This window comes from Ursus americanus, chromosome 12 (genome assembly GCF_024610735.1).
Source record: "Ursus americanus isolate L20-20 chromosome 12, mUrsAme1.1.p, whole genome shotgun sequence".
NCBI classification, from domain to species: Eukaryota; Metazoa; Chordata; class Mammalia; order Carnivora; family Ursidae; genus Ursus; species Ursus americanus.
This window is the reverse complement of record NC_142138.1, coordinates 70302714-70329673: the sequence shown is the minus strand read 5'-3', so window position 1 is coordinate 70329673 and position 26960 is coordinate 70302714. Positions and strand designations below refer to the sequence as shown.

At 36.9% G+C, this 26960-nt stretch overlaps 1 protein-coding gene across 1 annotated transcript in view; it reads left to right on the top strand.

Moving 5' to 3' along the window:
* GOLPH3L (golgi phosphoprotein 3 like) overlaps nucleotides 1–26960 on the top strand; it is a 39961-nt gene that overhangs the window by 8791 nt on the left and 4210 nt on the right. Inside the window, exons 3-4 of the mRNA XM_045790620.2 lie at nucleotides 14773–14904; nucleotides 16925–17039. Coding sequence (XP_045646576.1) covers nucleotides 14773–14904; nucleotides 16925–17039 — 247 coding nt within the window. The remainder of the gene's footprint in view (nucleotides 1–14772; nucleotides 14905–16924; nucleotides 17040–26960) is intronic.

Sequence of the window (26960 nt, the reverse complement as noted above, 5' to 3'; positions counted from 1 at the left end):
TTTTGTTCAATAGGATGTTCGAGAATCATCAGTGTTGTTGCATATAATTTAATTCAGTTCACTGCAATATAGAATTTCGGTTATATCACTATTCCACTATTCATTGAATCTACTGGTTAACAGACATTCAGGAGTCCATTATAAACGGTGCTACTAAGACTATTCTTACATTTATCAGTTATGTTCTTTCAAACAATGCCAGTATTCATACATACAGAAAAATGATATGGGGCGCCTGGGTGGCTCAGTCGGCTAAACATCTGCCTTTGGCTTGGGTCATGATCCCAGGGTCCTGGGATCGAGCCCCTCGTCGGGCTCCTTGCTCGTTGGGGAGCCTGCTTCTCCCTCTCCCTCTGCCTACTGCTCTCCCTGCTTGTGCTCTCTCTGTCTCTCTCTGTCAAATAAATAAATAAAATATTTTAAAAAAAGAAAAATGATAAATCAGACTGGATAAAACTTGTAAGTTATAAAATATGTTAATGCCCAACTTTTTCAAGCTACTAATGATCATCCTTCAGTTTTCATTAATTCATTATAATTTATTAGCAACAGGAGATTAGAAGGACAAGCTTTTTTAAAGCTGGTAAAAAAAATTTTGGTAAACTAATCAATAAACTTAAAAAAAAAAAACGCAAGAAGTCAGTATACAACTTGTCACTGACTGGCTATCAATGGAGAAAAGTGCTCCTCTTAAAAAGTTGCTCAGTCCTAAAACATTTTATTAAAATCAAAAGACTAAAAGTCTCATTTAGGTCACTGCCTGGTCTTTTAGTTTCCTGATTGCACAAAATGAACAATAAATCCCTTGTCAGTAGTCGTTGCCATTGTGAATAGGGCAAGTAAGTGTATCAGAAGGACTTGTTTGTCAGGTTTTGTGGTTTTTATTAACATAGGCTGTTAAAAAAAAAAACTATTGTTTTATTATATCCATTCATATAACCCCCCCAAATTTACTATGGGTACAAAAGGAAATAAACTGGGAGACCAAAGTCCTGTTTTAACAGTAGGAAATAATAGTTTAAGCTATTTCATTGAGAGCCTGCCTCTCCCTATCCCCCAACCCCTAATTGCACACTGTTCTCTTCCAAAATATCTGGTATAGATATTAAAATAAAAACCCCTTACTTATATTTGGACCTTTGGTTGTAGCCACTGAACCTATAAATTTGATGTGAGCCATTCCATGTCTTTTGTGTCCTCCATTTTTTGTGTTTGTATAACTTAGAGTTTTCAAAACATTTTGCACTTTCTCATGCTTGATCCTGCAAGGCAAATATTGTCTTCTCTTTATGAAAGCAAAGTTAATTGGTTAATTGGCCAATAAGTGGTGGAATTTATGTTCAAATTGACTCTAAAGACAGTTTTTAAAAGGACATGCTTGCAAAGCACATATGACATATTTTTTTGTATTTCTTGCTGAACAAAGAGAATTAATTGTTCAGGATTACTAATGCTTAGTGGAAACCCAAGAATTTCATTTTCTAGGATAGCTTCATATAGAGCTTAACTTATACCTCCTAGTAAGATAGAAGATTATTACATTCTGCAGTAATATTTGGCCCAAGTTATTTTTCAAGTCTTATCCATGGCTTTCTTATTTGAATGTTTAATACTCTAGCAAAGCTCACTCTGTTTTGTGTTTTTTGTTTTTATGTTTTGTTTTTTTAGCAAGCTTCGCTTTTAAAGATTTTGGGATCCCATAAAAAAATATTAAGTTGACATCAATAATGGCAAAATAAGGGAAAGTACCATTTAGCAAGTCTGAATGATATGGTTTTGTTTTATATTTCATCCCATTACCTCACAATTTAAGGAGGAAATATGAACGTCTTACACATTTTTTCATTTTTCTTTGTTCTGTCAAGGTACTCTGGTCATAAGGAGCAATAAGTCCAATTAAGAAGTTTAAAGAACCCAATTTTCAAAATGAAAAATGTTTAAAGAAGCAGTAAACACGGGACACCTGGGTGGCTCAGTCAGTTAAGCGTCTGCCTTCGGCTCAGGTCATGATCCTGGGGTCCTGGGATCAAGCCCGCATCGGGCTTCTTGCTCAGCAGGGAGTCTGCTTCTCCCTCTGCCTGCCGCTCTCTCTCTGACAAATAAATAAAATCTTAAAAAAAATTTTTTTCAGGCAGTAAATAATATTTGATTTGATTTATTATAACCATGTCTTCAGAAAGTTTAGTGTGTAATTAAATAGGCATTTTATATTTTTCTTTCTCAGTTCACAATGCCGGCCATAGATTACAGCCCATGTCATATATCTTCATTATAGAAGGAGGAGACTATTAACGAAAAAGATACAAATGAGTAGGTAGTGTACTTTTTTCTTTAATTTTAAAACGTAAGATAAGTTCCGTCTAGGTTTTTCAGTAGGAGTATGTTGCTCAGTTTGCCAGGGCTGCCATAGTAAGATACCACAGACTAAGTGGCTTAAACAACAGAACTTTTTTTCTGCACAATTCTAGATGCTTGAAGTCCAAGATCAGTTTCTCCTGAGGCCTCTCTGCTCATCGTCTCACTGTGTCCCCACGTGGTTTTCCTTCTGTGCGTGTATCCCTAGTGTCCTTGTGTCCAAATTTCTTCCTCCTATTAGGACACCAGTCGGATTGGATTAGGAGCTGCCACCCTAACAGCTTTATTTAACATAATCACGTCTTTCAAGGCATTATCTCCAAATACAGTCATGTTCTGAGGTATTAGGGGTTAGGGTTTCAACATATGGATTCTGGGGAGACACACTTCACCCCATAACAATGATTTAGAAAGGTTTGAGAGGAAATAGATTTTGGAGATAATTTTGTAATTATTTATTTATACGCCCCTGGAGTACACTTCAGCCTCAGAAAGTGTCATTAAAACTATTATAAGGATGTGATTTTTCCTTCAGTTCAAGTCAGCCAACATTAGTTGAGCACCTGCTCTGTCCAAGGCACTGAGTAAAATAAGGGAAAAGAGAAGTAATTAAGATGTGTTTATATTTCCTCAAGAAGCATTTGAATCTGACATGGGAGAAAAGATCTGTATACAATAACCATACTACTAGATACAATATGTAAGTGCTGTAAGAAAGGTACAAAAAGTGCTGTAAGAACAGGGAAAAGGAAAAAAATAAAAACAAAAACATGAAGAGGAGGAAATTCCTTGGATGTTACTTTGTACTTTCTATGTTTGTCCTCACCTATTCACAGTTGTCCAGAAGGTTTAAAGTGGGAATGGCAAAAAAATAAAAATAAACCCTCCAACTGAATCAATGGTTTTCAGGCTTCCATGTGCTCATTGGTAGATTGTGCTCACCCCTTGTTGCTATTATTGACTTTTTTAAAAAAAAGTATGTCGAAGATTTAAAAAAATAGCTTTATTTTTATTTTAAAATCAAAATAGGGGTGCCTGGGTGACTCAATTGGTTAGGATCTGCCTTTGGCTCAGGTCATGATCTCAGGGTCCTGGGATCGAGTCCTGCATTGGGCTCCCTGCTCAGCAGAGAGTCTGCTTCTCCTTCTCCCTCTTCAGTTTCTCCTTCAGCCCCTCCTCCCTCCCCCACTCTCTCTCTCTCAAATAAATAAATAAATAAATAATCTTATAAAATTTTTTAAAAAGCAAAATAGATTATACTAGGAAGTCCTGAAGTCTACATGAGAAAACTTAGTGATAGGGGAATGAGATACATGGATATATGCATTTGTCAAACAAACTGAACTTAACATCTGTGCATTTCACTCTCTATAAATTATACCTCAATTTTTAATTGTATTTTTTTTTAAGATTTTATTTGACAGAGAAAGAGAGAGGGAGAGCACAAGCAGGGGGAGTGGCAGGCAGAGGGAGAAGCAGACTCCCAGGTGCCACCCAGGCCCCCTATACCTCAGTTTTTTGTAAAAAGTTTAAAGAAAATAAAAATCACCCATAATGTCACCACAGAAAGATAACTGCTATTAAAATATTTTTATATATGCTTATAGACTGTTTTCTGTGCATATATATATACACACACAGAGATGCATAATTACAAAAAAAAATTGATCACATCAGACAAAGATTTCTGGTTTTCTGCTCTGTCATCTTCCCAGAATCCCCACATTTCTCTTTTGTTACCTTCCCTGTAGTTTGTTTTAATTTAAATTCTGCATTTCCTCAGGCTCCTGGGTGGCTCAGTTGGTTAAGCATCCGACTCTTGATTTTGGCTCAGGTCCTGATCTTAGGGTCCCAGGTCAGCTCCAGGCTAAGCAGGGAGTCTGCTTGAGATTCTCCCTCTCCCTGTGCCCCTCTCCCTGCTCATACTCTCTCTCCCTCTCTCTCTCTTTCTAAAATAAGTAAATCATGGGGCGCTTGGGTGGCTCAGTTGGTTAAGCATCTGCCTTCAGCTTGGAACATGATCCCGGGGTCCTGGAATTGAGCCCCACATTGGGCTCCCTGCTCAGTGGGGAGCCTGCTTCTCCCTCTTCTACCTGTTCGTGCTCTCTCTTGCTATCTCTGTCTCTCTCTCAAATAAATAAATAAAATCTTTTTTAAAAATTAAAAATAAATCTTAAATAAATTTCCCCCCTTTTTAAAAGATTTTATTTATTTATTTGACACAGAGACAGTGAGAGAGGGAACACAAGCAGGGGGAGTGGGAAAGGAAGAAGCAGGCTCCCCGCTGAGCAGGGAGCCCCATGTAGGGCTCAATGTGGGGCTTGATGTGGAGCTCGATCCCACAGCTTGATCCCTTGGGATCAAGGCCCAAGCCGAAGGTAGACGCTTAACGACTGAGCCACGTAAGTGCCTCTGCATTTCCTTTTAAAGTCCATCACAAATCCAGTGATGAGAAGGAACATCACAAAACAATGACCTTCCCATTCTTTAAGTTCCCTTGCATTTATCTCCCAATGTACTTAGTTAGTGTATTTTCTAATTTTCTGATACGCATTGTTTAAAAACACAGGACTTGAGGGGCGCCTGGGTGGCGCAGTCGTTAGGCGTCTGCTCTCGGCTCAGGGCGTGATCCTGGCGTTATGGGATCGAGCCCCACATCAGGCTCCTCTGCTGGGAGCCTGCTTCTTCCTCTCCCACTCCCCCTGCTTGTGTTCCCTCTCTCGCTGGCTGTCTCTGTCAAAAAAATAAATAAAATCTTAAAAAAAAAGTTTTTAAAAAAATTAAATTAATTAAATAAAATAAATTAAAAAAAAATAAAAACACAGGACTTGGAATCAGATATATCTACATTCAGATTCAAAGTCTACCACTTAGGGGCACGTGGGTGGCTCAGTCGGTTAAGTGTCTGCCTTCGGCTTGGGTCATGATCCTAGGGACCTGGGATCAAGCCCTGTATTAGGCTCCCTGCTCAGCAGAGATCCTGCTTCTCCCACTCTCTGCTGCTCCCCCTGCTTGTGCTTTCTCTCTTTCCTTCTCAAATAAATAAAATCTTTTTTTTTTAAATACTATTTTTTAAAAAAAGTCTACCACTTACTACATTTTTTTAAAGATTTATTCATTTATTTGAGAGAGTGCACTCATACTGGCGAGTGAGGGGAAGGGTGGAGGGAGAGGGAGAGAATCTTCAAGCAGACAATTTTTTTATAGCTGGTTTGTTTGAATCAGGAGCCAAACAAGGTCCACACATACATAGCTTTATGTTTTTCATAAGCTCTTTTTTTAACTTTTGTGGGACCTTTCAGTGAATATTTTGTGATGAAGAAAAGCAATATTCAGTTTAACCTAAATTACCCTTTTATGTAAAATTCAAATAACATTACCCTTACCATCTTTTTAACAAAATGGAATCAATCATTCCAGTTGTGCGATTTTTTTAAAAAGATTTTATACTTATTTTTAGAGAGAGAGAGCAGGGGGAGGGGTAGAGGGAGAGAGAATCTCAAGCTGACTCCATGCTGAGTGCGGAGCCAACCTGGGGCTTGATTCCAGGACTCTGAGATCATGACCTGAGCTGAAATCAAGAGTTAGACACTTAACCAACTGAGCCACCCAGGCACCCCTTATTGTGCTATTTTTAAAGTAAAATATAATAAATAAAATTTTACTTAAATTCAACATAAGAAAATGAAGTGAAACTGATGGAATTATTATTGAACTTCAAACATTTTTTTTATTATCAGAGGTATCTCCTAAAACACTGCTTTCTAAGCTTAAGAAAGATTATTAAGAGGTTGGGGTCATTTTTTCTAGCTGAATGTTTTAATTTTGGACAATATCCAGCTGACTTCTTGCTATAAAAAATAAAAATTAACATCTCTCCTATACCTTCTCCCATCTTTATTCCTTTACTTCCCAATTTTTAAATTATAAATTTATATGGTTATTTTTAACTGAAGTATAATTGACAGATAATGATTCAATATGTATACATTGTGAAATGGTCACTATGCTAAGTCTAGTTAACATCCATTACCACAGACTTACAGATTTTTTTTTCTTGTGATGAGAACTCTCAGCAACTTTCAAATATATAATACAGTATTATCAACTGCAGTCATCATGCTGAGCGTTACATCTCCAGGACTTACTTATTTTATAACTAGAAGTTTGTACCTTTTGACCCACCCCCACCCCCTACCCCTGGCAACCCCTGATTTGTTTTTAATTCCACATATAAGTGAGATCATACAGTATTTCTCTTTGTCTTATTTTACTTTATTTATGGAGCATTTATACATGTCAGTCTCTGAGTTAAATATTTTATATATGTAATTTAATTCTCACAATAGCACTATGAAGTCAATATTATATCTATAAAATAAAATAAGTGTAAAGCAGGACACCTGGGTGGTTCAGTCAGTTGAGCATCTGACTCTTGATTTTAGCTGAGGTCGTAATCTCAAGGTTGTGAGATCAAGCCCCAAGTCGGGCTCCTCGCTAGGCGTGAAGTCTGCTTAAGATTCTCTTGCTCCCTCTCTTTCTGCCCCTCTGCCCCTCCCCTCCCTCTCTCCCCATCTCTTAAAAAAAAAAAAACCACACACACACACACATGCACACACATATATATGTGTATGTATATGTATGTGTATATATATATGTATGTACATATATATGTGTGTGTGTATATGTGTGTATATATATGTACATATGTGTGTGTATGTATGTATATATGTAAATATATATTTATATGTATGTATATATATACGGGTACTGTCAGTTAGGCAGCTGACCCTTGGTTTTGGCTCAGGTCATACTCTCAGGGTCTCCAGTCCTGCTTTGGGCTTCACACTCAGTACAGTGTCTGCTTGAGTTTCTCCCTCCTCCTCGGTCCCTCCCCTCAGTCCCTCCACCCCCCCACACACATGTGCCTGCTCTCTCTCTCTCTCTCAAAATAAATAAATCTTAAAAAAAAATTATATATATATATATATAATATATATATATATATTAAACATTTGGTGGAATTTGAAGGCCTACTGAATATTTGATAAAATTAAGGAATTCTTGTTAATTTTTTAAAATAATCTTATTAATTTTTAGGGGTGATATTATTACAGTTTTTTTTAAACCTTCCTGCCTTGAGGAGAGTATGGTAATATTTTATAGATGATATGTTAAAATAACTTGGATTTGTCTTGAAATAATCTGATGAGCAGGGAGAGTTATAGAAGAGAGATGATTATATTGGTAGCTGTTGAAGCTAGATGATGGATATATAGAGGTTTATAGTCTCTCTATTTTGTGTGTGTTGGGAACGTTAAGCCAAAAATGTTAAAAAGAAAAAAAAATGACATTTTCTTAACCACATGATTCCATTTTACACAATATCCTGTTGACTCCCTGTTATGAAAGATGATGAAATTACCACTCTCACAGTTTGTTCTATCTTTATTCCCCAATGTTGTATGAAAACTTGTAATATATAGGTTCCATCATTTCGTAATTCACACAAAGCTATTGTCTGAAGGAAAGCCCAAAATTGAAGTTGGGGAAGAAGCATATGGGAAAATTAGTGTTTAGGAGAGCAGACATGTGTACTGTATGTATAAAGAAAAATCTGGTTTTACATATACCCAAAAGATAATAGGATGATGAAATTTATGGGTCATTTATATTCTTATGATTTTTTTCTTTCCTAATTTTCTAAAATATATCTATACTACTTTTTAATCAGGGAGAAAGAGCTGTTTGAAAACAAGATGAATCTGCATTTACTTAAGTTTTGCTCTTCTGAGGTTTGATGCCATAATTGCCTTAGGAAGTGTTTCTAAATCTATTTTAAATTACTTGGGAGTTGCGGGGAAATAGATTTAGAGTTACGTACGTGTTTTCAGATTTTTACTCCCTTTTCTCAACTGTTTTCTGTTTGGATAGTGTGTAGCACTATCCTTTTCCTTATAAGTAGCAAATTGTGGGAAAAGAAAGGCATGTAAATTACTTGTTTTGATGCTATAATCACTTTCAAATTTTTTAAAGTAAAAAATTCAGCATATTTTTGTTGGCAAGAATGAGACTTAAAGCTTATGTAGGACTATCCAAAGATTACCAGTTGCTTTCCTTTATTTTGAATTTCTTTTTCACTGATAAAGCATTGTCATGTTTTTTTTTTCCCTGAACTTTTGATAATGGCTTTATTTTAAGAAAAAACTCAACAAAGTTGAGAAAATTAATAAACTGATCATTATGACTAGCTTTGTTTATTTCACCCAACTTCCTGAATAAGCCTGAAAGGATATAATCTTCATGAAGATTCTTCTCATGATTGAGAAATTTTGTCCATTTGTTTAGGTTAATAGTCTATCCTTAGTCATGCCGAGATCGTGTGTTAAACCGGAATAACATCCAGGTCACAGTTCCTCATTCCCCGTTATGATTAAGCTGAGTAAGTTTTTAATGCTTAATCTCTTTTATGAAATGTCTCTATTGGCTATGTGGGCATAGAAATATTAATTGGAGTTAGAATGAATCACATTAATTTATATAAGAGGAATTTAATTCAAATCTTAGAAGCCAATATTGCAATAAAGCACTTTAAAGAAAAACAGTAATAACTATTTTTAAAGTAATTTTTTAGAGGAAAAAAATTAGTTTTGCTTGTGTAATTTTCTGATAATTCTTTTTTTTTTAATTTCTGGTAATTCTTGACATCCCCTAGAAGTCATTATACAGACATTAGGCATATAATATGAAAAGACTTTAAGAAGACGCAGGAAGGGGACACCTTGGTGGCTTATTCTGTTAAGCATCTGCCTTTGGCTCAGGTCATGATCCCAGGGTCCTGGGATTGAATCTCCCATCAGGCTCCTTGCTCAGCGGGGAGCCTGTTTCTCCCTCTGCCTGCTGGCTCTCCCTGTTTGTGCTCTTTCGCTCTCTGACAAATAAATAAATAAAATCTTAAAAAAAAAAAAAAAAGACGGTAAGATTTCTTCTCTCATGGAAGGCGAAGCAGTTCTAATGTTATATTTGGAGAGAGGAAAAGATTATTTTTTTCTGAGATTTTTTTCTAATAAAATGATATTTTCTCAGTGTATATAACTTGGAAAAATTAGAAAACCATTTTTTAAAGCAGCCTCATTTTTTAAAGTAAGGTATTTTACGTAATTGTGATAATCTTGAATGTGCAGTTATGTATTTGGCTGTTTTTCATTAAACTTTATCATAAGAATTTTTTTTTGTTTTGTTTTGTTTTGTCTCTTTTTTTTCTTCCAGATTTTATTTTTAAATAATCTCTACACCCAACATTGGGCTTGAATTTACAGCCCCAAGGTCAAGAGTCGCACGTTCTTTTTTTTTTTTTAAGATTTTATTTATTCATTTGACAGAGAGAGAGATAGCCAGCGAGAGAGGGAACACAAGCAGGGGGAGTGGGAGAGGAAGAAGCAGGCTCCCAGCAGAGGAGCCTGATGTGGGGCTCGATCCCAGAATGCCGGGATCACGCCCTGAGCCGAAGGCAGACGCTTAACGACTGCGCCACCCAGGCGCCTCTAGAGTCGCATGTTCTCCTAACAGAGCCAGCCAGGCGAAAATTCGCAAGAATTTTCTAACATTATTTTTTAAAACTCCTTGTAAGCATAGTTTTTAATGATGCTTTAAGTTTCTTGTTTTCTGTCCTTTTTACCACAACCAGGCAACTTTAAAATCTTTTAACTTTCAGAGTTGTTTTAAGGCGTGGCTTTAAGGAAGTTTAAATAAGGAATATTTGACTAGATGGAAATTCAGCATAAAATGTTGACTGTCTGAATTTACTTAAGTGTCATTGCTGGGGCACCTGGGTGGCTCAGTCTGTTAAGCGTCTGCCTTCGTCTCAGATCATGATCTTGGGGTCCTGGGATTGAGCCCCATGTAGGGTTCCCCACTCAGCGGGGAGTCTGCTTCTCCCTCAGCCCCTCCCCCTGCTCGTGCTTTCTCAAATAAAATCTAAAAAAAAAAGAGAGAGAAATCTCATTGCCCTACCTTTTTAAAGAACAAAATGACAGTGCCAAAAGTGTAGATCTGGGGCGCACCTGGACGGCACAGTAGATGAAGCATCCGACTTTTGGTTTCAGCTCAGGTTGTGATCTCGGGATCCTGGGTTGGAGCCCCTAGTCAGGTTCCTGGCTCAGCGGGGAGTCTGCTTAGGGCTTTCCGGCCCTCTCCTCCTGTCCCTTGCCCCCCCCCATGCCCGTGCATGCTCTCTCTCTCAAATAAATAACTCTCTTTTAAAAAATGTAAATATGTATAATCTTTGACCCCAAAATTTCTTCTAGGAATTTATTCAACAGAAACACACACAATGATATTTCTTCATGGCATTTTTTTTGTAACGACAAAAATTTTAAGCAAATGTACGCCAGTAAAGTCTTGAATAGATAAATTATAGTACATTTAAAGTGCGATACTGTGTAGCCATTATGATGAATGAGGTAGATCTGTATTTACTCATGTGGAGAGAGAGCCAAAATAATGGTGAAGTGAAAAAGTTGCCACTCAGTATTCTGTAAAAGTTTCTGTAAATAATAATAATAAAGATAGAATATGTATATAAAATCTAGAAAATACACAGTAGACTGTTATTCCCTCCAGATAAACTTTCAGTTTATAAGTTATACATTTCTATAATATGGTCTTTTTTCCTTTTTTTATAATCATTTATTACATTTCTAATTAAGACAAAACAAAGTCCACTATTCAAAGATCTTATTCTGCCAAGCCTTCAAGATTCTCTGTTGTTCATGAGGCAATGTGTGATTCCATTTGTTTTAGTAAATCCTAAAATTTTCTTTTTCTCTTTTCCCTCGTGTGTAGAGACTTTGATAACCAAATTTGATGACTAATGGTGAGCTTTAGTATGCGTGTGTGAGATCAGCCTGCATACTGAAGCACTGGCCCTTTAACACAGAATCTTTATCATAGATGGTTTCAGAATTCACCAGTACAGCTGGATGTATTTATTTAGAAGAATATGGACCTTAAAATTATAATTATCTTTTAAAACTCCATGTGTGTATTTTTAAGCTTTTTTCTATTATGATGCATGACTCAATAAAAAGAAAGTTTAAAAAAACTCATTTGGGGACTTTTACGTTAGATGCTATGATGGGAGTGATATTAAAAAGCATAATTTCTACATCCTGCTTTCCATTGTTTCTTTATTTACAGTGCTTCTCATTTACAGTTCTCTTGACAATCTGACATCACTGTTACTGTAACAGAAGTTGTGTGGTCAGGAAGAAATGAAAAAAACAAACAAATTAGTTTCCTCTAATTGCTTTAATACTGGCTGATGTGTTTGCACACCTGTTGAGATTTATAAAATTACCAAGATTATATAAAAGTTATGCCTAAATAAATTATGTGTCCTGAAGAAAGTTATAGTTTAACCTTAATTAGGCAGCTGAATTGCATGAAACCAATGATTAATCTTTAAAAAAGACTACACCCTCCTTAAAGAGGAGTTCTAAATATGACTCTTTTGATGTAGCCATGAGGCAGGTAGTAGATGGATCTAATCCCAGTTTTGAATCTAAGATCAGGCCCACAGGAAATGTGGATAGGTTTAGGGATGTTTATGGTTCAAACTGAGCTTTTGCCAGGTTAACATATTTACTTCAAATCCTAAATTTAGGCTGTCAAGAAACATTGGGAAATGCTATGTATTATTAGTCAGGTACTCTCTCCTTAAGGAATTTATAGTCTACTGAGGACAGTTGATTGCAGTGTGATAAAAGAAATGATAAGGGAGAAGTATATATAGGCACACCCAGGTGAGGAGCCTAACCTAGAGGGTGGAGTAGAAGGAAAGACATTGTCAGAGAAGGTACATAGAAGAGGTGATCCCTGTACACAGTCCTTAAGAACAAGGAGGAATTGGGAAAAGAGGGGTACTGGTTCTTCTGGACAGAGAGAACAATGTGTACAAAGGCCAATAGGCGAAAATGATATATTAAGAGTACTTAAATAGTTCTGGGGGCGCCCAGCTGGCTCAGTCTGAGAAGCATGCAGCTCTTGATCTCAGGGTCATGAGTCTGAGCCTCACATTGGGTTTAGAGATTACTAATAAAATAAACTTAAAAAAAATAGTTCTGGAAAGCTGAGCATAGTGTTCTAGGGAAAAGACACCAGGGAGAGACCAGTGAGTAACCTCTTGGCTTGAGTGTTACACTACGGAATTTGGACTTGACTGGGAGGAGCATTTCAAAGAGTTTTAAGCAGAGGGGAAGAGAGTTATATCATTATTAGCTTTGAGCATAAAGATCATCCTGGCTATAATGGGAAAACTGGAATTAGAAGACCTCTGTCTCTGACAGTATAGTGGTCAGAGATATTAAGTCTTGAATAGACATAATTTCTAAAGTACTGTTGGGACTTTGGAAAATAAGAAATCTTCAGCACCAAACTTAAAATCCTAGAGATGAGCAATAAACAAACATGAACACCACATTGCCCTGGGACAAATTATCAAATCAGTCCTGAGATCCAGGAATTGGATAGTCAGAAATAAACCTCAGAGTTGAGATAAAATGGGGAAGCTTGGTTTAAATGTGGTCCCAGCTGGGGGCACCTAGCTGGCTCAGTCAGTGTAACATGCAACTTTTTTTTTTTTTAAAGATTTTATTTATTTATTTGACAGAGACAGCCAGTGAGAGAGGGAGCACAAGCAGGGGTAGTGGGAGAGGAAGAAGCAGGCTCCCAGCGGAGGAGCCTGATGTGGGGCTCGATCCCAGAATGCCGGGTCACGCCCTGAGCCGAAGGCAGACGCTTAACCGCTGTGCCACCCAGGCGCCCCATAGTTTCCTCATCTTTAAAATGTGGATAGTAGTACCTCCCTTGTACGGTTGTTGTGAAGATGTGATCAGATAGTGCATGCAAAAAAAGCTAAATGCAAATCTACATAGTAAGTATCCAATAAATATTAGACATTACTACTATTAATAGTGAGTTGTGACTGGCACAAAAACTGACTGGCACAGTTGGTGGAGCATGAGGCCCTTGATCCTGGGGTCATGAGTTCAAGCTCCATTTTGGCATGGAGCTTGTTTTTTAAAAAAATTAAAAACTAAGTAAATAAGTAAAATAAAAATCTTTAAATAGTGATTTATATAGTGAACATTAAAAGTGATACTTTAAAGCCATGCTAAAACTTTCCTGCCAACATCTCACCCGTCTTCTCTCCCAGGAGAGGGAGTGCTGCACCGAAAGATGGCTAGTGTTGAACAGTTCTAATAACTGACGGGTCTTCTTGTGTTAATCGTAACTCCTTGCTCAGAACCTTCAGGATTCAATATTGCCTTTCAGTAAAAGTTCAGAGCATCAAGATTTTCCACAGCCTGGCCCCAGCCAGCTTGATCTCATGTCCTTGAGTTAGATCTCTAAACATATTTGATGTCTCTTTCCTTTATGCTTTTGCTTAGAATGCCCTTTTGACAAATAGTAGAATTTGGGTGATTTCCTTCATCTTCATCTGGAAAACCCTCCCTTCTCTGAAAAATTCAACCTGTTCTTCAAACCCCAGTTCAAGTTCCATAAAAGTTTCCGACTAGCCCAAATGTGATTTATAGTTTGAAAAACTATCATCTAAATCAAACTTCCAGTAGTCATTTTTGCCAGTCTTCTGCTGCTTTTTCAATTGAGCTTTTATTTAAAATTTATATTATCACATAATTTTCCTCACTTTTTTATGGTATTTCCAGTTAGGTTTTTTTGTTTCTTAAGACAGTGGGTATTTCTTCTATGTCTTTGTACCCCCATAGCTCCTAGGAAAGGGAAACTAATATTTAAGTGCCTACTATATGCCAGGCACTCTACTAAATGCCTTCTTGTATGTAACATCTAATTTATTCCTCACAACAAACTTAGAAAGATAGATAGTAGTGTCCCTGTTTTATAGATGAGGACATTGCACTTGAAAATGGTTAAATAACATACCAAGGCACTTAAGTGGTCAGTGGCAGAGCTGGGTTTCTACCACACCACCCATCAAAATAGCTTGCAAATAAAACATGTCTTGGAGGAGTAAAAGGCTCAAATGGTGTATACATTTTTCTCCTTATTTATATTCTACTCTGAAATTTAGGGTGTCATGGAAACATTTCCAAGAAGCCAAAATTCTTTTCAAAAATTAAAATTTGACATGCCAGTTATCAACTAACAGCTGAACCATGGGAATTCACAAAGAGCTGGAAGTCAGACAGAAAACCTTATTTGGGGGGGGGGTTTAGATTAAGGGGATTAAAGAGATTCTATTTTCTTACTCTGTGCTTTGAGTTCATGTAATGTGACATGAAATGAATCACAACAAAGTAAGCCATCCTTAAGGTGCTTGCTGCAAGTCTATAACCCTTTCAGAACATTCTCTCTCTTCTCTTTTGCCTTTTCTAGGGTTACACATCTTTCTGGAATGACTGCATATCATCTGGCCTGCGAGGGGGTATCCTGATAGAGCTGGCCATGCGGGGTCGAATCTATCTGGAACCCCCCACAATGCGTAAGAAGCGACTTCTGGACAGAAAGGTACAGCATCTCTGTGGACATCCTCCTAACTTACAAAAGGGCAGATACCAATGGTCCATTTTGGAGGAATGGGAAGTTTTGTTGTTGTTTTTTTCCCGAGGGCCTTGAATTCATGACCCTGAGATCAACTGAGCTAATATCAAGAGTCAGACGCTTATCCAGCTGAGCCACCCAGGTGCCCCTGGGGGGAATGGGAAGATCTGAGTAGTGAAACAAGATAAATACCACTGACTCAGTTGTCCCATTGTCTAACAGGTTTAATTAACCTATAGCAGAGGGAGAAATTCAAATATCCATCATCTAAAGAGTTATAAGAAGGTTATGGTTTTGTCTTTTTAATTCAGAAAAATCACTTTAAGATGCTGTTATTACGCCCTGTATATTTATAACATTATGAAATGGAGTGTTATATAGGAGGGGGCAAACATCGGTCAGGTTAGTCTTTGTTGAACTCTAGTCATGCTCAGATAACCATTAGATTTTTCTCCTTCCATTTATAGCAAGTCGGGTCCACCATGTGAGCTATACTCCTGTCTCTATTTTTTACTACTTATTTTTTCCACCCATAACTTCACTGTCATACTCAGAACTCTACCAAAACTACATTGTTTAGGTATCACCAGCAGGCTCTATGCCCAGTATGGGCCTTGAACTCACAACCCTGAGATCATGAGTCACATACTCTGGGCGCCTGGGTGGCTCAGTCAGTTAAACATCTGGCTTTTGGCTCAGGTCATGATCCTGGGGACCTGGGATGGAGTCCCGCAGCAGGCTTCATGCTCATCAGGGAGCCTGCTTCTCTCTCTCCCTCTGCCGCTCCCCCTGCTTGTGTCACTTGCACTCTCTGTCAATTAAATAAAATCTTTTAAAAAGGTGCAGGGGGGGTCGCCTTGGTGGCTCAGTTGCTAAGCATCTGCCTTTGGCTCAGGTTATCATCCTGGCGTCCTGGATCGAGCCCTGCATCGGGTTCTCTGCTCAGCCAGGAGCCTGCTTCTCCCTCTCTTTGTACCCCTCCACCCCACTCTTGCTCTCTCACTATCCCCCTGTCTCAAATAAATAAAATCTTTAAAAAAAAAAGTCACATGCTCTTATCAACCGAGCCAGCCAGGTGCCCCATCACCACCCTCTCTTTTGTCTTCAATTTATTTTTCTTTTAAGCTACATGTGACATTTGACATTTTTGACCACCACCTCCTACTTGAGGTTTTCTCCATTCTTGGCCTTTGTCATATTACATTTTCTTGCTTCTCTGGCTGTACCCTATTTCTTATACCTCTCCATTCCTTAACATCTAAGTCTCAGTTTGTATCCTTTTGCATAACTTCCTGTCCCTTTGGAGATATCATTTACCTCACAGCTTCATCTATCACCTCCATGATATTAACCTATCAAATCCTAGGCCTTCTTTTTCTACCCTATTTAACTATTGAGTAGGCATTTCAACTTGGCTATCCCTTATCAGTTAAAACTAAACTTAATCAACATTTCCCCCAAAACTGATTCCTTTTCTGACTTTCCTACCTTTATTAATTGTTTCACAAGCTGGTTTTCCAGGGTGCCTGGGTGGCTCAGTTGGTTAAGGGTCTGCCTTTGGCTCAGGTCATTCTGGGATTGAGTCCCACATTGGGCTCCCTGCTTAGCAGGGAGTCTGCTTCTCCCTCTCCCCCTGTACCGTCCCCCCCCCCCCGGCCCTCCTCATTTTCTCTCTCACTCTCTCAAATAAATAAATAAAATATTTTTTAAAAAGCCAAGTTGGTTTTCCAGACCCAAAGAGTTATTATTGTGTATTTTCTCCATGATCATTTATATCTAGTTTGTTGCTAGGATCCACTTCAAATGTTATTTTTGTCTCATTACTATTACCCCATACTAGATTTTAAACTTCTTGAGGAAAGGGACAGTATACTATGTTGCTTTGCATTTCCTACAACACTTGACCAATAATGTATATATGGTATACTGAAAGATTTTAATTTGAATTAAGTAAATGAACCAGGGTCCCTTGATTCTTCTTTTAAAGGTACTGCTAAAGTCAGATAGCCCAACAGGGGATGTTTTACTGGATGAAACTCTCAAACACATCAAAGCAACTGAACCTACAGAAACCGTCCAGACATGGATAGAGCTACTCACAGGTAAAATGGCTCAAAATGGTTCAAAAATTCCACACTTTGTAATCTTTATCCTACTAGTTCAAGAAAATGAGTACAGGATTTCAAGCTGCTGGGTAAGAAATATATGGTTCACTGTTTAACTATTAAAGAGGGACAGAAAAGGCATGGTTAATCAATACAAAAAATTTTCCAAAGTTTCATTTTACTTCTGCCACCCCACCCCAGCTCTCTAACAGTATTCTTCACAAGAAAAATTTTTAACATCTTTATTGATATATAATTCACACACCTTACAGTTGACCCATGGAAAGTACACAATTAAATGGATTTTAGTATATTCACACAATTGTGCAGCCATCATCACAGTCTAAACTTAGAACATTTTCATCACCCCAAAAATAAACCCCATACTCATTAGCAGTTTTTCCCAAGCCTCCTGCCCAGCTCTAGCCAACCACTAATCTACATTCTATCTCTATAGATTTGCTTATTCTGGATATTTCATATAAATGAAATGTACAACTTTTTTTGTAACTGGCTTTAAGATACAATATTTTTAAGGTTCATCCATGTTTTAGCATGTACCAATACCTCATCCTCCTTTTTTTTTAAGGGCAAGTTCAAAAACTTTAATGTAAGTAAGTAGAATTTTAGGAGAAAACAGGACACTTTGAGATCACAGCCAGTGTCACCTTCTGGTTCAATTTTTTTAATTGAAATTTTTATTGAGATATTTGTAGATTTACATGCAGTTGTAAGAAATAATACCGAGAGATCCCTTATACACTCTGCGCAGAGTCCCCCAGTGATAACCTTTTACAAAACTATTATATAATCTGACCCACAGGATATTGGCATTGATACAATCCACCAATCTTATTAGAACTTGCCCAGTTTTACCTTGACTTCTTTTTATCACTAAAGAATATTTCGTTGTGTAGATGTACCACATTTATTTATTGATTCATCAGTTGATAGACATTTGGATTATTTCCACTTTTAGGCTGTTATGAGTACTGTTATGAACATTCACAGACATGTTTTTTTGGATGTGTTTTAATTTCTTCTGGGTGTATAGTTAATTCTTTTTACTGTAAAATACACATAACATAATCTTTATTGTCTTAACTATTCATAAATGTATAATTCAGTGACATTAAATACATTCAAGGTGTTATGTAACCATCACCTATCTCTATACCCAAAGCTTTCTCATCATCCCAAACATCCTTATTTCTTCCCGCCCCCCATTCTCTGGCAACCTCTTTTCTATTTGTTGTCTTTATGAAGTTACCTGTACTAGGTAACTCATAAAAGTGGAATCATATGATATTTGTCCTTCTATATCTGTCTTACTTCATTAAGCATAATGTTTTCAAGGTCTGGTCATGTTGTAGCATGTATCAAAGTCTCATTCCTTTTTATGGCCAATCAATTCCATTGATTAGATCTACCCTTTTTTTTTATTATTATTCATTTGTTGATGGACACTTAGGTTGTTTCCACCTTTTAGCTATTGTGGATAATGCTGCTATGAACATTAGTATACAAATATCTATTCAAGTCCCTGCTTTCCATTCTTTTGGATATATACCTAGGAGTAGAATTGCTGTGTCATATGATAGTTCTGTTTTGAGAAACCACAAAACTATTTTCTAAACAGGTTGCACCCTTTTAGACTCTCACCAGCCATGCATGAGGGTTCCAGTTTCTCTACATTGCCATCAACACTTGTTCTGTTTTTTGTTTTGTTTTGTTTTTTTAATTATAGCTCGCCTAGTAGGCATGAAGGGATATCTCGTTGTTTTGATTTGCATTTCCCTAACGGCCAATGATGAGCATCTTTTCATAGGTTATTGGCCATTTATAGATCTTCTTTGGAAAAATGTCTATTCAAGTCCTTTGCCCATTTTTTAACTGGAGTCTGTTGTTATTGCTTCTGTTTAAAGATTTTATTTATTTATTTATTTATTTGAATATTTAGTTATTTATTTGAGAGAGAGCTAGCAAACACACAGAGGGAGAGGGAGAAGCAGACTCCCCACTGAGCAGGGAGCCCAACGCAGGACTCCGTCTCAGGACCCCAAGATCACGACCTGAGCCAAAGGCAGACGCTTAACCAACTGAGCCACCCTGTTGGCTCCTCGTTGTTATTATTGTTGATGAGTTTTAGAACTTCTTTATATTTTCTGGATATTAATCCCTTATCAGATCCATCATTTACCAATATTTTCTCCTATTCTTTAGGTTGTCTTTTCAACTTGTTTGATGGTAATCCTTGACGCACGGAAGTTCTTAATTTTGATGAAATCCAATTTATCTATTTTTTCTTTTGTTGCCTGCACTTTTGGTCTCATATCCATGAAAAGACTGCTGTTTCCCCATTGAATAATCTTAGTAGCCTTGTTGAAAATCAGTTGATCATAGACGTGAGGATTTATTTCTGGGCTGTCTGTTCTGTTGCATTGATCTATGTTTGTCCTGTGCCAATACCATACTGTTTTACTTACTATGGCTTTATAGTAAGGTTTGAGGTTGGGAAGTATGAGTCCCATGACTTTATCTTGTTCAGGATTGTTTTGGCTATCCTGGGTCTCATGCAATTCCATGTGAATTTGAGGATCAGCTTCCCCGTTTTGGTGGGAAAGGCTATTGGAATGTTGTTAGGGGTTGTTTCGAACCTGTAGATCTCTTTGAGTGGTATTGATATCTTAACAATGTCAGGTCTGCCTGTCGATCAAAATGGGATGTCTTTCCATATTTAGGTCATCTTTAATGTTTGCAGCAATGTCTTATAGTTCTAAGCATAGAAATCTTTCACCTCCGTGGTTAGACTTATTCCTAAGTATTTAATTCTTTTAGACACTATTATAAATGGAACTGCTTTCTTAATTTCCTGTGTTCTTCACCGGTATGTAGAAACAATTGATATTTGTGTGTTTTTCTTGTACCCTGCACCTTAGCTGAATTATTTTATTAGCTCTAGTAGCATTTTTGTGCATTCTTTGGGATTTTCTATACAGTTGACCCTTGAACAACATGGATTTGAGCCATGCAGGTCCCTGTATACATGGATTTTTTTCAATAAATATAATGCATTACTCTAAATGTATTTTCCTTATGATTTTCTTAATATTTCATTTTTTCTAGCTTATTTTATTATAAGGACACAGTATATAATACATATAACATACAAAATATGTGTTAATTGACTGTTTATGTTGTCAGTAAGGCTTTCAGTTTAGGCTATTAGTTAAGTTTTTAAAGAATTAAAAGTTACACACAGATTTTGGACTGTGCAGGGGTTTGGCACCCCTAACTCCCAGGCTGTTCAAGGGTCAGCTATAGATAGGATCATGTCATGTGCAAACAGAGATAGTTTTAGCTTTTCCTTTCCAATTTGGATGCCTTTCATCTTTTTTCCCTTCTCTAACAGCTCTGGTTTGAATAGCAGTGGGGAAAGCTGTCATCCTTGTGTTGTTCATGACCCTTGAGGAAAAGCTTCCAGTTTCACTATTGAATGTGATGTTAGCTGTGGATTTTTCATACCTATCCTTTACAATGTTGAGAAATTTTCCTTTTATTCCTAGTTTTCTGTCATGAAAGTGTGTTGTTGTTGTTTTTTTGAAAGTGGGTTCATTTTTGCCAAATGTCTTTTCTGAGTCAAGTGAGATGACTATTTGGCTTTTTTCTTTCACTCTATTAATGTGATGTATTCTGTTATTTATTTTTTTATTGAGGTATAATTGACATACAACATTGTATTAATTTCAGATGTAGAACACATTGATTCAGGATTAGTGTAAATTGTGAAGTGATCACAATACGTCTACTTAACATCCATCCCCACATATAGTTTCAATTTTTTTTCTTGTGATGAGAACTTTTAAGATCTCTCTTAGCAACCTTCAGATATACAATACAGTGTTATTAACCACAGTCACCATGCTGTATATTATATCCCTAGGAATTATTTATTTTATAACTGGAAGTTTGTACCTTTTGACTACATTCACCCATTTTGCCCACCCCCCCATCCCTTGCTTCTGGCAACCATCAATCTGTTCTCTGTATCTGTGAACTTTTCTGTTTTGTTTTGGGGTTTTTGTTTTTGTTTTTTTTTTTTTAAGATTTTATTTTTAAGTAATCTTTACACTCATTGTGGGGCTCAAACTTACAACCCTGAGATCAAGAGTCACACACTTCCCTGACTGAGTCAGCCAGGCACTCCTTTTGGGTTTTTGTTTTTTAGGTTCTATATGTAAGTGAGATCATTACAGTATTTGTCTTTCTCTGTCTCATTTATTTCACTTAGCATACTGCCCTCAGGTTCCATCCATGTTGTTGCAAATGGCAAGATTTCTTTTTTATGGCTGAATAATATTCCATAGTGTGTGTGTGTGTGTGTGTGTGTGTGTGTGTGTGTGTATACATTTTCTTTATCCATTCATCCATTGATGGACATTTAGTTTACTTCTATGTCTTGGCTATTGTAAATAATGCTTCACTTAACATCAGAGTGCATATATCTTTCCCAGTTAGCATTTTCATTTTCTTTGAATAAATATTCAGAAGTGGAATTGCTGGATCATATGATACTTCTATTTTTAACATTTTAGGAACTTCTGTATTGTTTTCTGTAGTGGCTGCACCAGTTTACATTCTCACACAAAGTGCACAAAGGTTCTCTTTTTTTCTACATCCTCTTCAATGCTTGTTATTTCTTGTCTTTTTGATAACAGCCACGCTAACGGGTGTGAGGTAATATTTCATTGTGATTTGATTTGCACTTCTCTGGTGATCAGAGATGTTGAGCACTTTTTCATGTGTCTGTTGGCCATCTTTTATCTTCTTTGGAAAAAAGTATTCAGATCCTTTCCCCATTTGATTTTTTTATGTTACATTCGTGGGATAAATTTTACTTGTTCGTGGTAAATAATCCTTTTAATATGCTGTTGGATTCAATTTGCTAATATTTGATTAAGGATGTTTGCATCAATATTCGTAAGAGTTATTGGTCAATAATGTGACTAAAGTGAGTCTCTTGTAGATAGCATATAATTGGATGATGTTTTTTAAAACCCATTCTGCCAATCTTTGTCTTGTATTGAATTGCTTAATCTATTTACATTTAAAGTAATTACTCATGGGGCACCTGGGTGGCTCAGTTGGTTAAGTGTCTGCCTTCAGCTCAGGTCATGATCCCAGGGTCCTGGGTTTGGGCCCCGTGTTGGGCTCCCTGCTCAGCGGGGAGCCTGCTTCTCCCTCTCCCTCTGCCCCTCCCCTCCCCCACTCATCCTCTCCCACTTGCTCTCTCTTAAATAAATAATAAATAAAATCTTAAAAATAAGTAAATAAATAAAAATAATTACTCATAAAAAGACACTTCTGCCATTTTGCTGTTTCTTTGCTGCATGATTATAGGTTTTTGTCCTTCATTTCCTGCATTATTGTCTTTTTTTGTGTTTAGGTGGTTTTTTGTAGTGAAACATTTGTATTCCCTCTCATTTTCTTTTATATAGATATTTTCTTTATTGTTACCATAGAATTTAACATCCTAAAGTTTCAACAACCTAATTGGATTTTATACCAACTTCAACAACATAAAAACTCTGCCCCTATAAAGCTGCATTCCACCCTCTTTCTGTTTTAATGTCACAGATTATATTTTTATATGTTGTGTGCCCAGTAACATAAATTAGTTGTTTTTTAATGTATTTATCTTTTAAAACATATAGGGGCACCTGGGTGGTGGGTGTCCTGACTCTTGATTGGGCTCAGGTCATGATCTTGGGGTTGTGGGACCAAGCCCCAAGTCAGCTCCATGCTCAGCGGGGAGTCTGCTTGAGATTCTCTCCTTCTTCCTCTGCCCCTCCCCTGGCTCATGCTCACTCACTTGCTCTCTAAAAGAAATCTTAAAAAAAGGGGCACCTGGGTGGCGCATTCGTTAAGTGTCTGCCTTCAGCTCAGGGCGTGATCCCGGCGTTATGGGATCAAGCCCCACATCAGGCTCCTCCACTATGAGCCTGCTTCTTCCTCTCCCACTCCCCCTGCTTGTGTTCCCTCTCTCGCTGGCTGTCTCTATCTCTGTTAAATAAATAAATAAAATCTAAAAAAAAAAAAAGTAGCGTTACAAACCAATACTAGCTTTTATATTTGTACATGTATTTACCTTTTTTGGAGATCTTTATTTCTTCATATTGCTTCTACTTACTGTCTAACTTCCCTTCATTTCAACCTGCAGGACTCCTTTTTAGTATTTTTTTAAAATATTTATTTATATATCTTAGAGTGAGAGCATGAGCTGGGGAATGACAGAGGGAGAGGGAGAGAAGCAGACTCCCCACTGAGCATGGAGCCTGATCTCACAATCCTGAGATCACAACCTGAGCCAAAACCAAGACTGAGCCACCCAGGGTCCTCTCCTTTTTAGTATTTCTTGCAGGACAAGTCTCGTGTTAATAAACTTCCTCGGTTTTTGTTTATGTTGGGAAGTCTTAATTTCTCCTTCATTTTTGAAGGACAGTTTTTCTGGATATAGAATTCTCATTTTACTGTTTTTTTTTTTCCCTTTTATATCTTTGAATATATCAGCCCACTGCCTTCTGCCCTCCGAATTTTTTTTGATGAGAAATCAGCTGATAATATTACTGAGGATCCCTTGTATGTGATGACTCCTTTCTTCCTGCTTTTAAGGTTCTTTATCTTTGGCTTTTGACAGTTTGATTATAATATGTCTCAGTATGGATGCTTTATCTGACATTGAGTTCCTTAAGCTTCTTGGATTTATAGATTCATGTCCTTTATCAAATTCGGAAAGTTTTCAGCTATTATTTCTTCAGATAGTCTTTCTGCCCCATTTCTCTCTCTTCTCCTTCTGGGATTCTCACAATGCATGTATTTGTCCATTTGATGGTGTACCAGAGGTCCCTTAGGTTCTGTTTACTTTTCTCATTTTTTTCTTTCTGTTCCCCAGGCTATATAATTTCAGCTTCCTATATTCAGGTTTGTTCATTCTTTTTCTGCCTACTTAGTTCTGCTTTTGACCCCATATAGTGTATTTTTCATTTCAGCTATTGTATGTAAGCTCCAAACTTTCTTTTTGGTTCCTTTTTATGATTTCTCTCTCTTTATTAATATTTTCATTTTGTTCATATGTTGTTTCCCTGTCTATGTCCATGTGTTCTCTTAGCCCTTGAGCATCTTTAAGACAGTTGTTTTCAAGTCTTTGTCTGGTAAATTTGATATCTAACTTGCTGAGACACATATTATGTCCATTTCTTTTGTTTCTTTGAATGTGTAATACTTTGCTCTTTCTTTGTATGCCTTGTGATTTTTTTCTTGAAAACTGAACATTTGAATCTTATAATGTGGTAATTCTGGAAATCAGTCTCCCCATTTCCCAGGGTTTGCTATTGCACAGTGTCTTTGTGCTGTGGATCAGACTGAGGAGAAAGCTTCAGACTCGGGTTTTTTGTGAGGTACATCTTATCCTGAGCAAGGATACGTTTTTTAGTGTAAAAACAGAAACAACCCCACAGTGCTTATCCTTTATATCCCCTGGAAACTGCTTTAGCTGGTGGGGATTTGAACAGTGGCATCCAGCTTCTAGTTTCATGTCAGCCATGAGAAACTGCAATCTGTAATCAGAACACAGATCCTGATATTTCAAGGACAAGGTCCTTATTGCCCACCCTGATTCCAGCAAGCTTCACCAAAACCACAGATTGCCCTCCCTATAGGTTCCTATCACAGGGCTGGGAGGTAGGGGCTAAGTAGCCACTATCATGCCGAAGGCTGAAATTGGCCTATATGAACCACATTTTGCCAGTCAAGCCTCGGCCTGGAACCTACGAGCATTCATATTGGTTCCAGAGTTCCAAATAGTTATTAAAAAGATATATTCTAGGGGCTCCTGGGTAGTTCAGTCAGTGAGGCATCCAGCTCTTGATCTCAGTGTTGTGAGTTCAGGCCCTGTGTTGGGCTCCACCCTGGGCGTGGAACCCAGTTTAAAAAAGGAAAAAGAAAAGATTCTAGGTTCTAGTGTAATTGTTGTCTACGTGAAGATATGAATGTCTGGCACTTCATACTCTGTCATCATCCCTGATGTCATACCTCAATGATTAACAATTTAAAGAACCTTATCATCTATGTCCAGTTTGAGTTTGTCATTAGGGCCCACTTCAAATACTATTTTTGTCTCCCCACTATCACCCCATACTAGATTTTAAATGTATGAGTTTTCATTCTTCCACATTCTCATCAATACTTGTTATTCTCTTTTTTATTTTATTTTATCTATCCTAATGAGTATGTAGTGGTATATCGTGATTTTTATTTGGATTTTCCTTATACTAATGATATTGACCATCTTTATGTATGGCCATTTGTATATCTTCTTTGGAGAATTGTCTATTCAAATACCTTACTTATTTTTTAATTAGGTTTACCTTTTTTTACTATTGATTTGTACTTTTCAAATATATTCTAGATACAAATCTCATCATATACAGGATTTGCAAAACTTTTCTTCCATTCTGTGTCTTTTCACTTCTTGATAGTGTCCTTCAAAGCATAAACTTTTCAATTTTAATACTTTTCAATTAATCTTTTTTTCTTTTATTACTTGTGTAATAGCTAAGAAATGATTGCTTAACCTAACATGAAGATTTATTCCTGGGGCACCTGGGTGGTTCAGTTGGTTAAGCGTCTGCCTTCACCTCAGGTCATTATATCAGGGTCCTGGGATTGAGCCCTGCATTGGGCTCCCTGCTCAATGAGGAACCTGCTTCTCCCTTTCCCTCTGCCTCTCCCTCTCCCACTTGTGCTCTCTCTCTTGCACACATGTGCTCCCTCTCTCTCAAATAAATAAAATCTTTTTTAAAAATGTATTCCTGTGTTTTCTTCTAAGAGGCTTTGTCTATTTCATTTAGGTCTATCGTCCATTTTGAGTTGGTATGGGGTAGAGCTCCAACTTCAGTCTTTTGCATGAAAACATAAATACAGTTGTTCTGGCACTGTTTGTCCTCACACTGTTCTGTCCTCCATGATTTATGTTGGTACCATTGTCAAAAATCATTTAACCATAAATGTATGGGTTTATTTCTGGACTCTTTTTTTGATCTATATGTCTATTCTTATGCAGTACCACACTCTCTTGATTATTGTAGGTTTTGCTTGTTTTTGGTGTTTTTTAATTATTATTATAGTTTTATGATCGCTTTGAAATTAGGAAGCGTGAGCCCTCCGACTTTATTCTTCTTTTTCGAGATTTTTTTGGCCATGCTGGGTCTTTTGCATTTCCATATGAATTATAAAATTAGCTTGTCAGTTTCTACAATAAAGCAAGGTAGGATTTTAATAGGAATTGTACTGAATCTGTAGATCAGTATGGGGGAATATTGCTATCTTAAGAATATGAAGTTTTACAATCCATGAACATGGGATGTCTTTCCATTTATTTAGATGATCTTTATTTCTTTCAACAATATTTTGTAATTTTCAGTGTACCAGTCTTATACTACTTTTGTTAAATATATTCCTAAGTATTTTGTTCTTTTTGATGCTATTAAAAATGTAATTGTTTTCTTAATTTTATTTTCAGATTATTTGTTGCTAATGAATAGAAATTCAATTGATTTTTGTATATTAATCTTGTATCCTGCAACCTTGCTAAATTTATTTGTTGAAATAGTTTAAGTGGATTCCTTAGATTTTTCTGTATACAAGATCATGTCATCTGAAAATAAAAATAGCTTAACTTCTTCCTGTCTGAATGCTTTTCTTTCTTTCTTTCTTTCCTTCTTTCTTTCTTTCTTTCCTTTTTTTTTCTCTTTTTTTTTTTTTTTTTTTGCCTAATTGCCCTGGCTAGAACCTCCAGTACAGTGCTAAATAGAAGTGATGGAAATGGCATCTTTGTCTTGTACCTGATCTTAGCAGGAC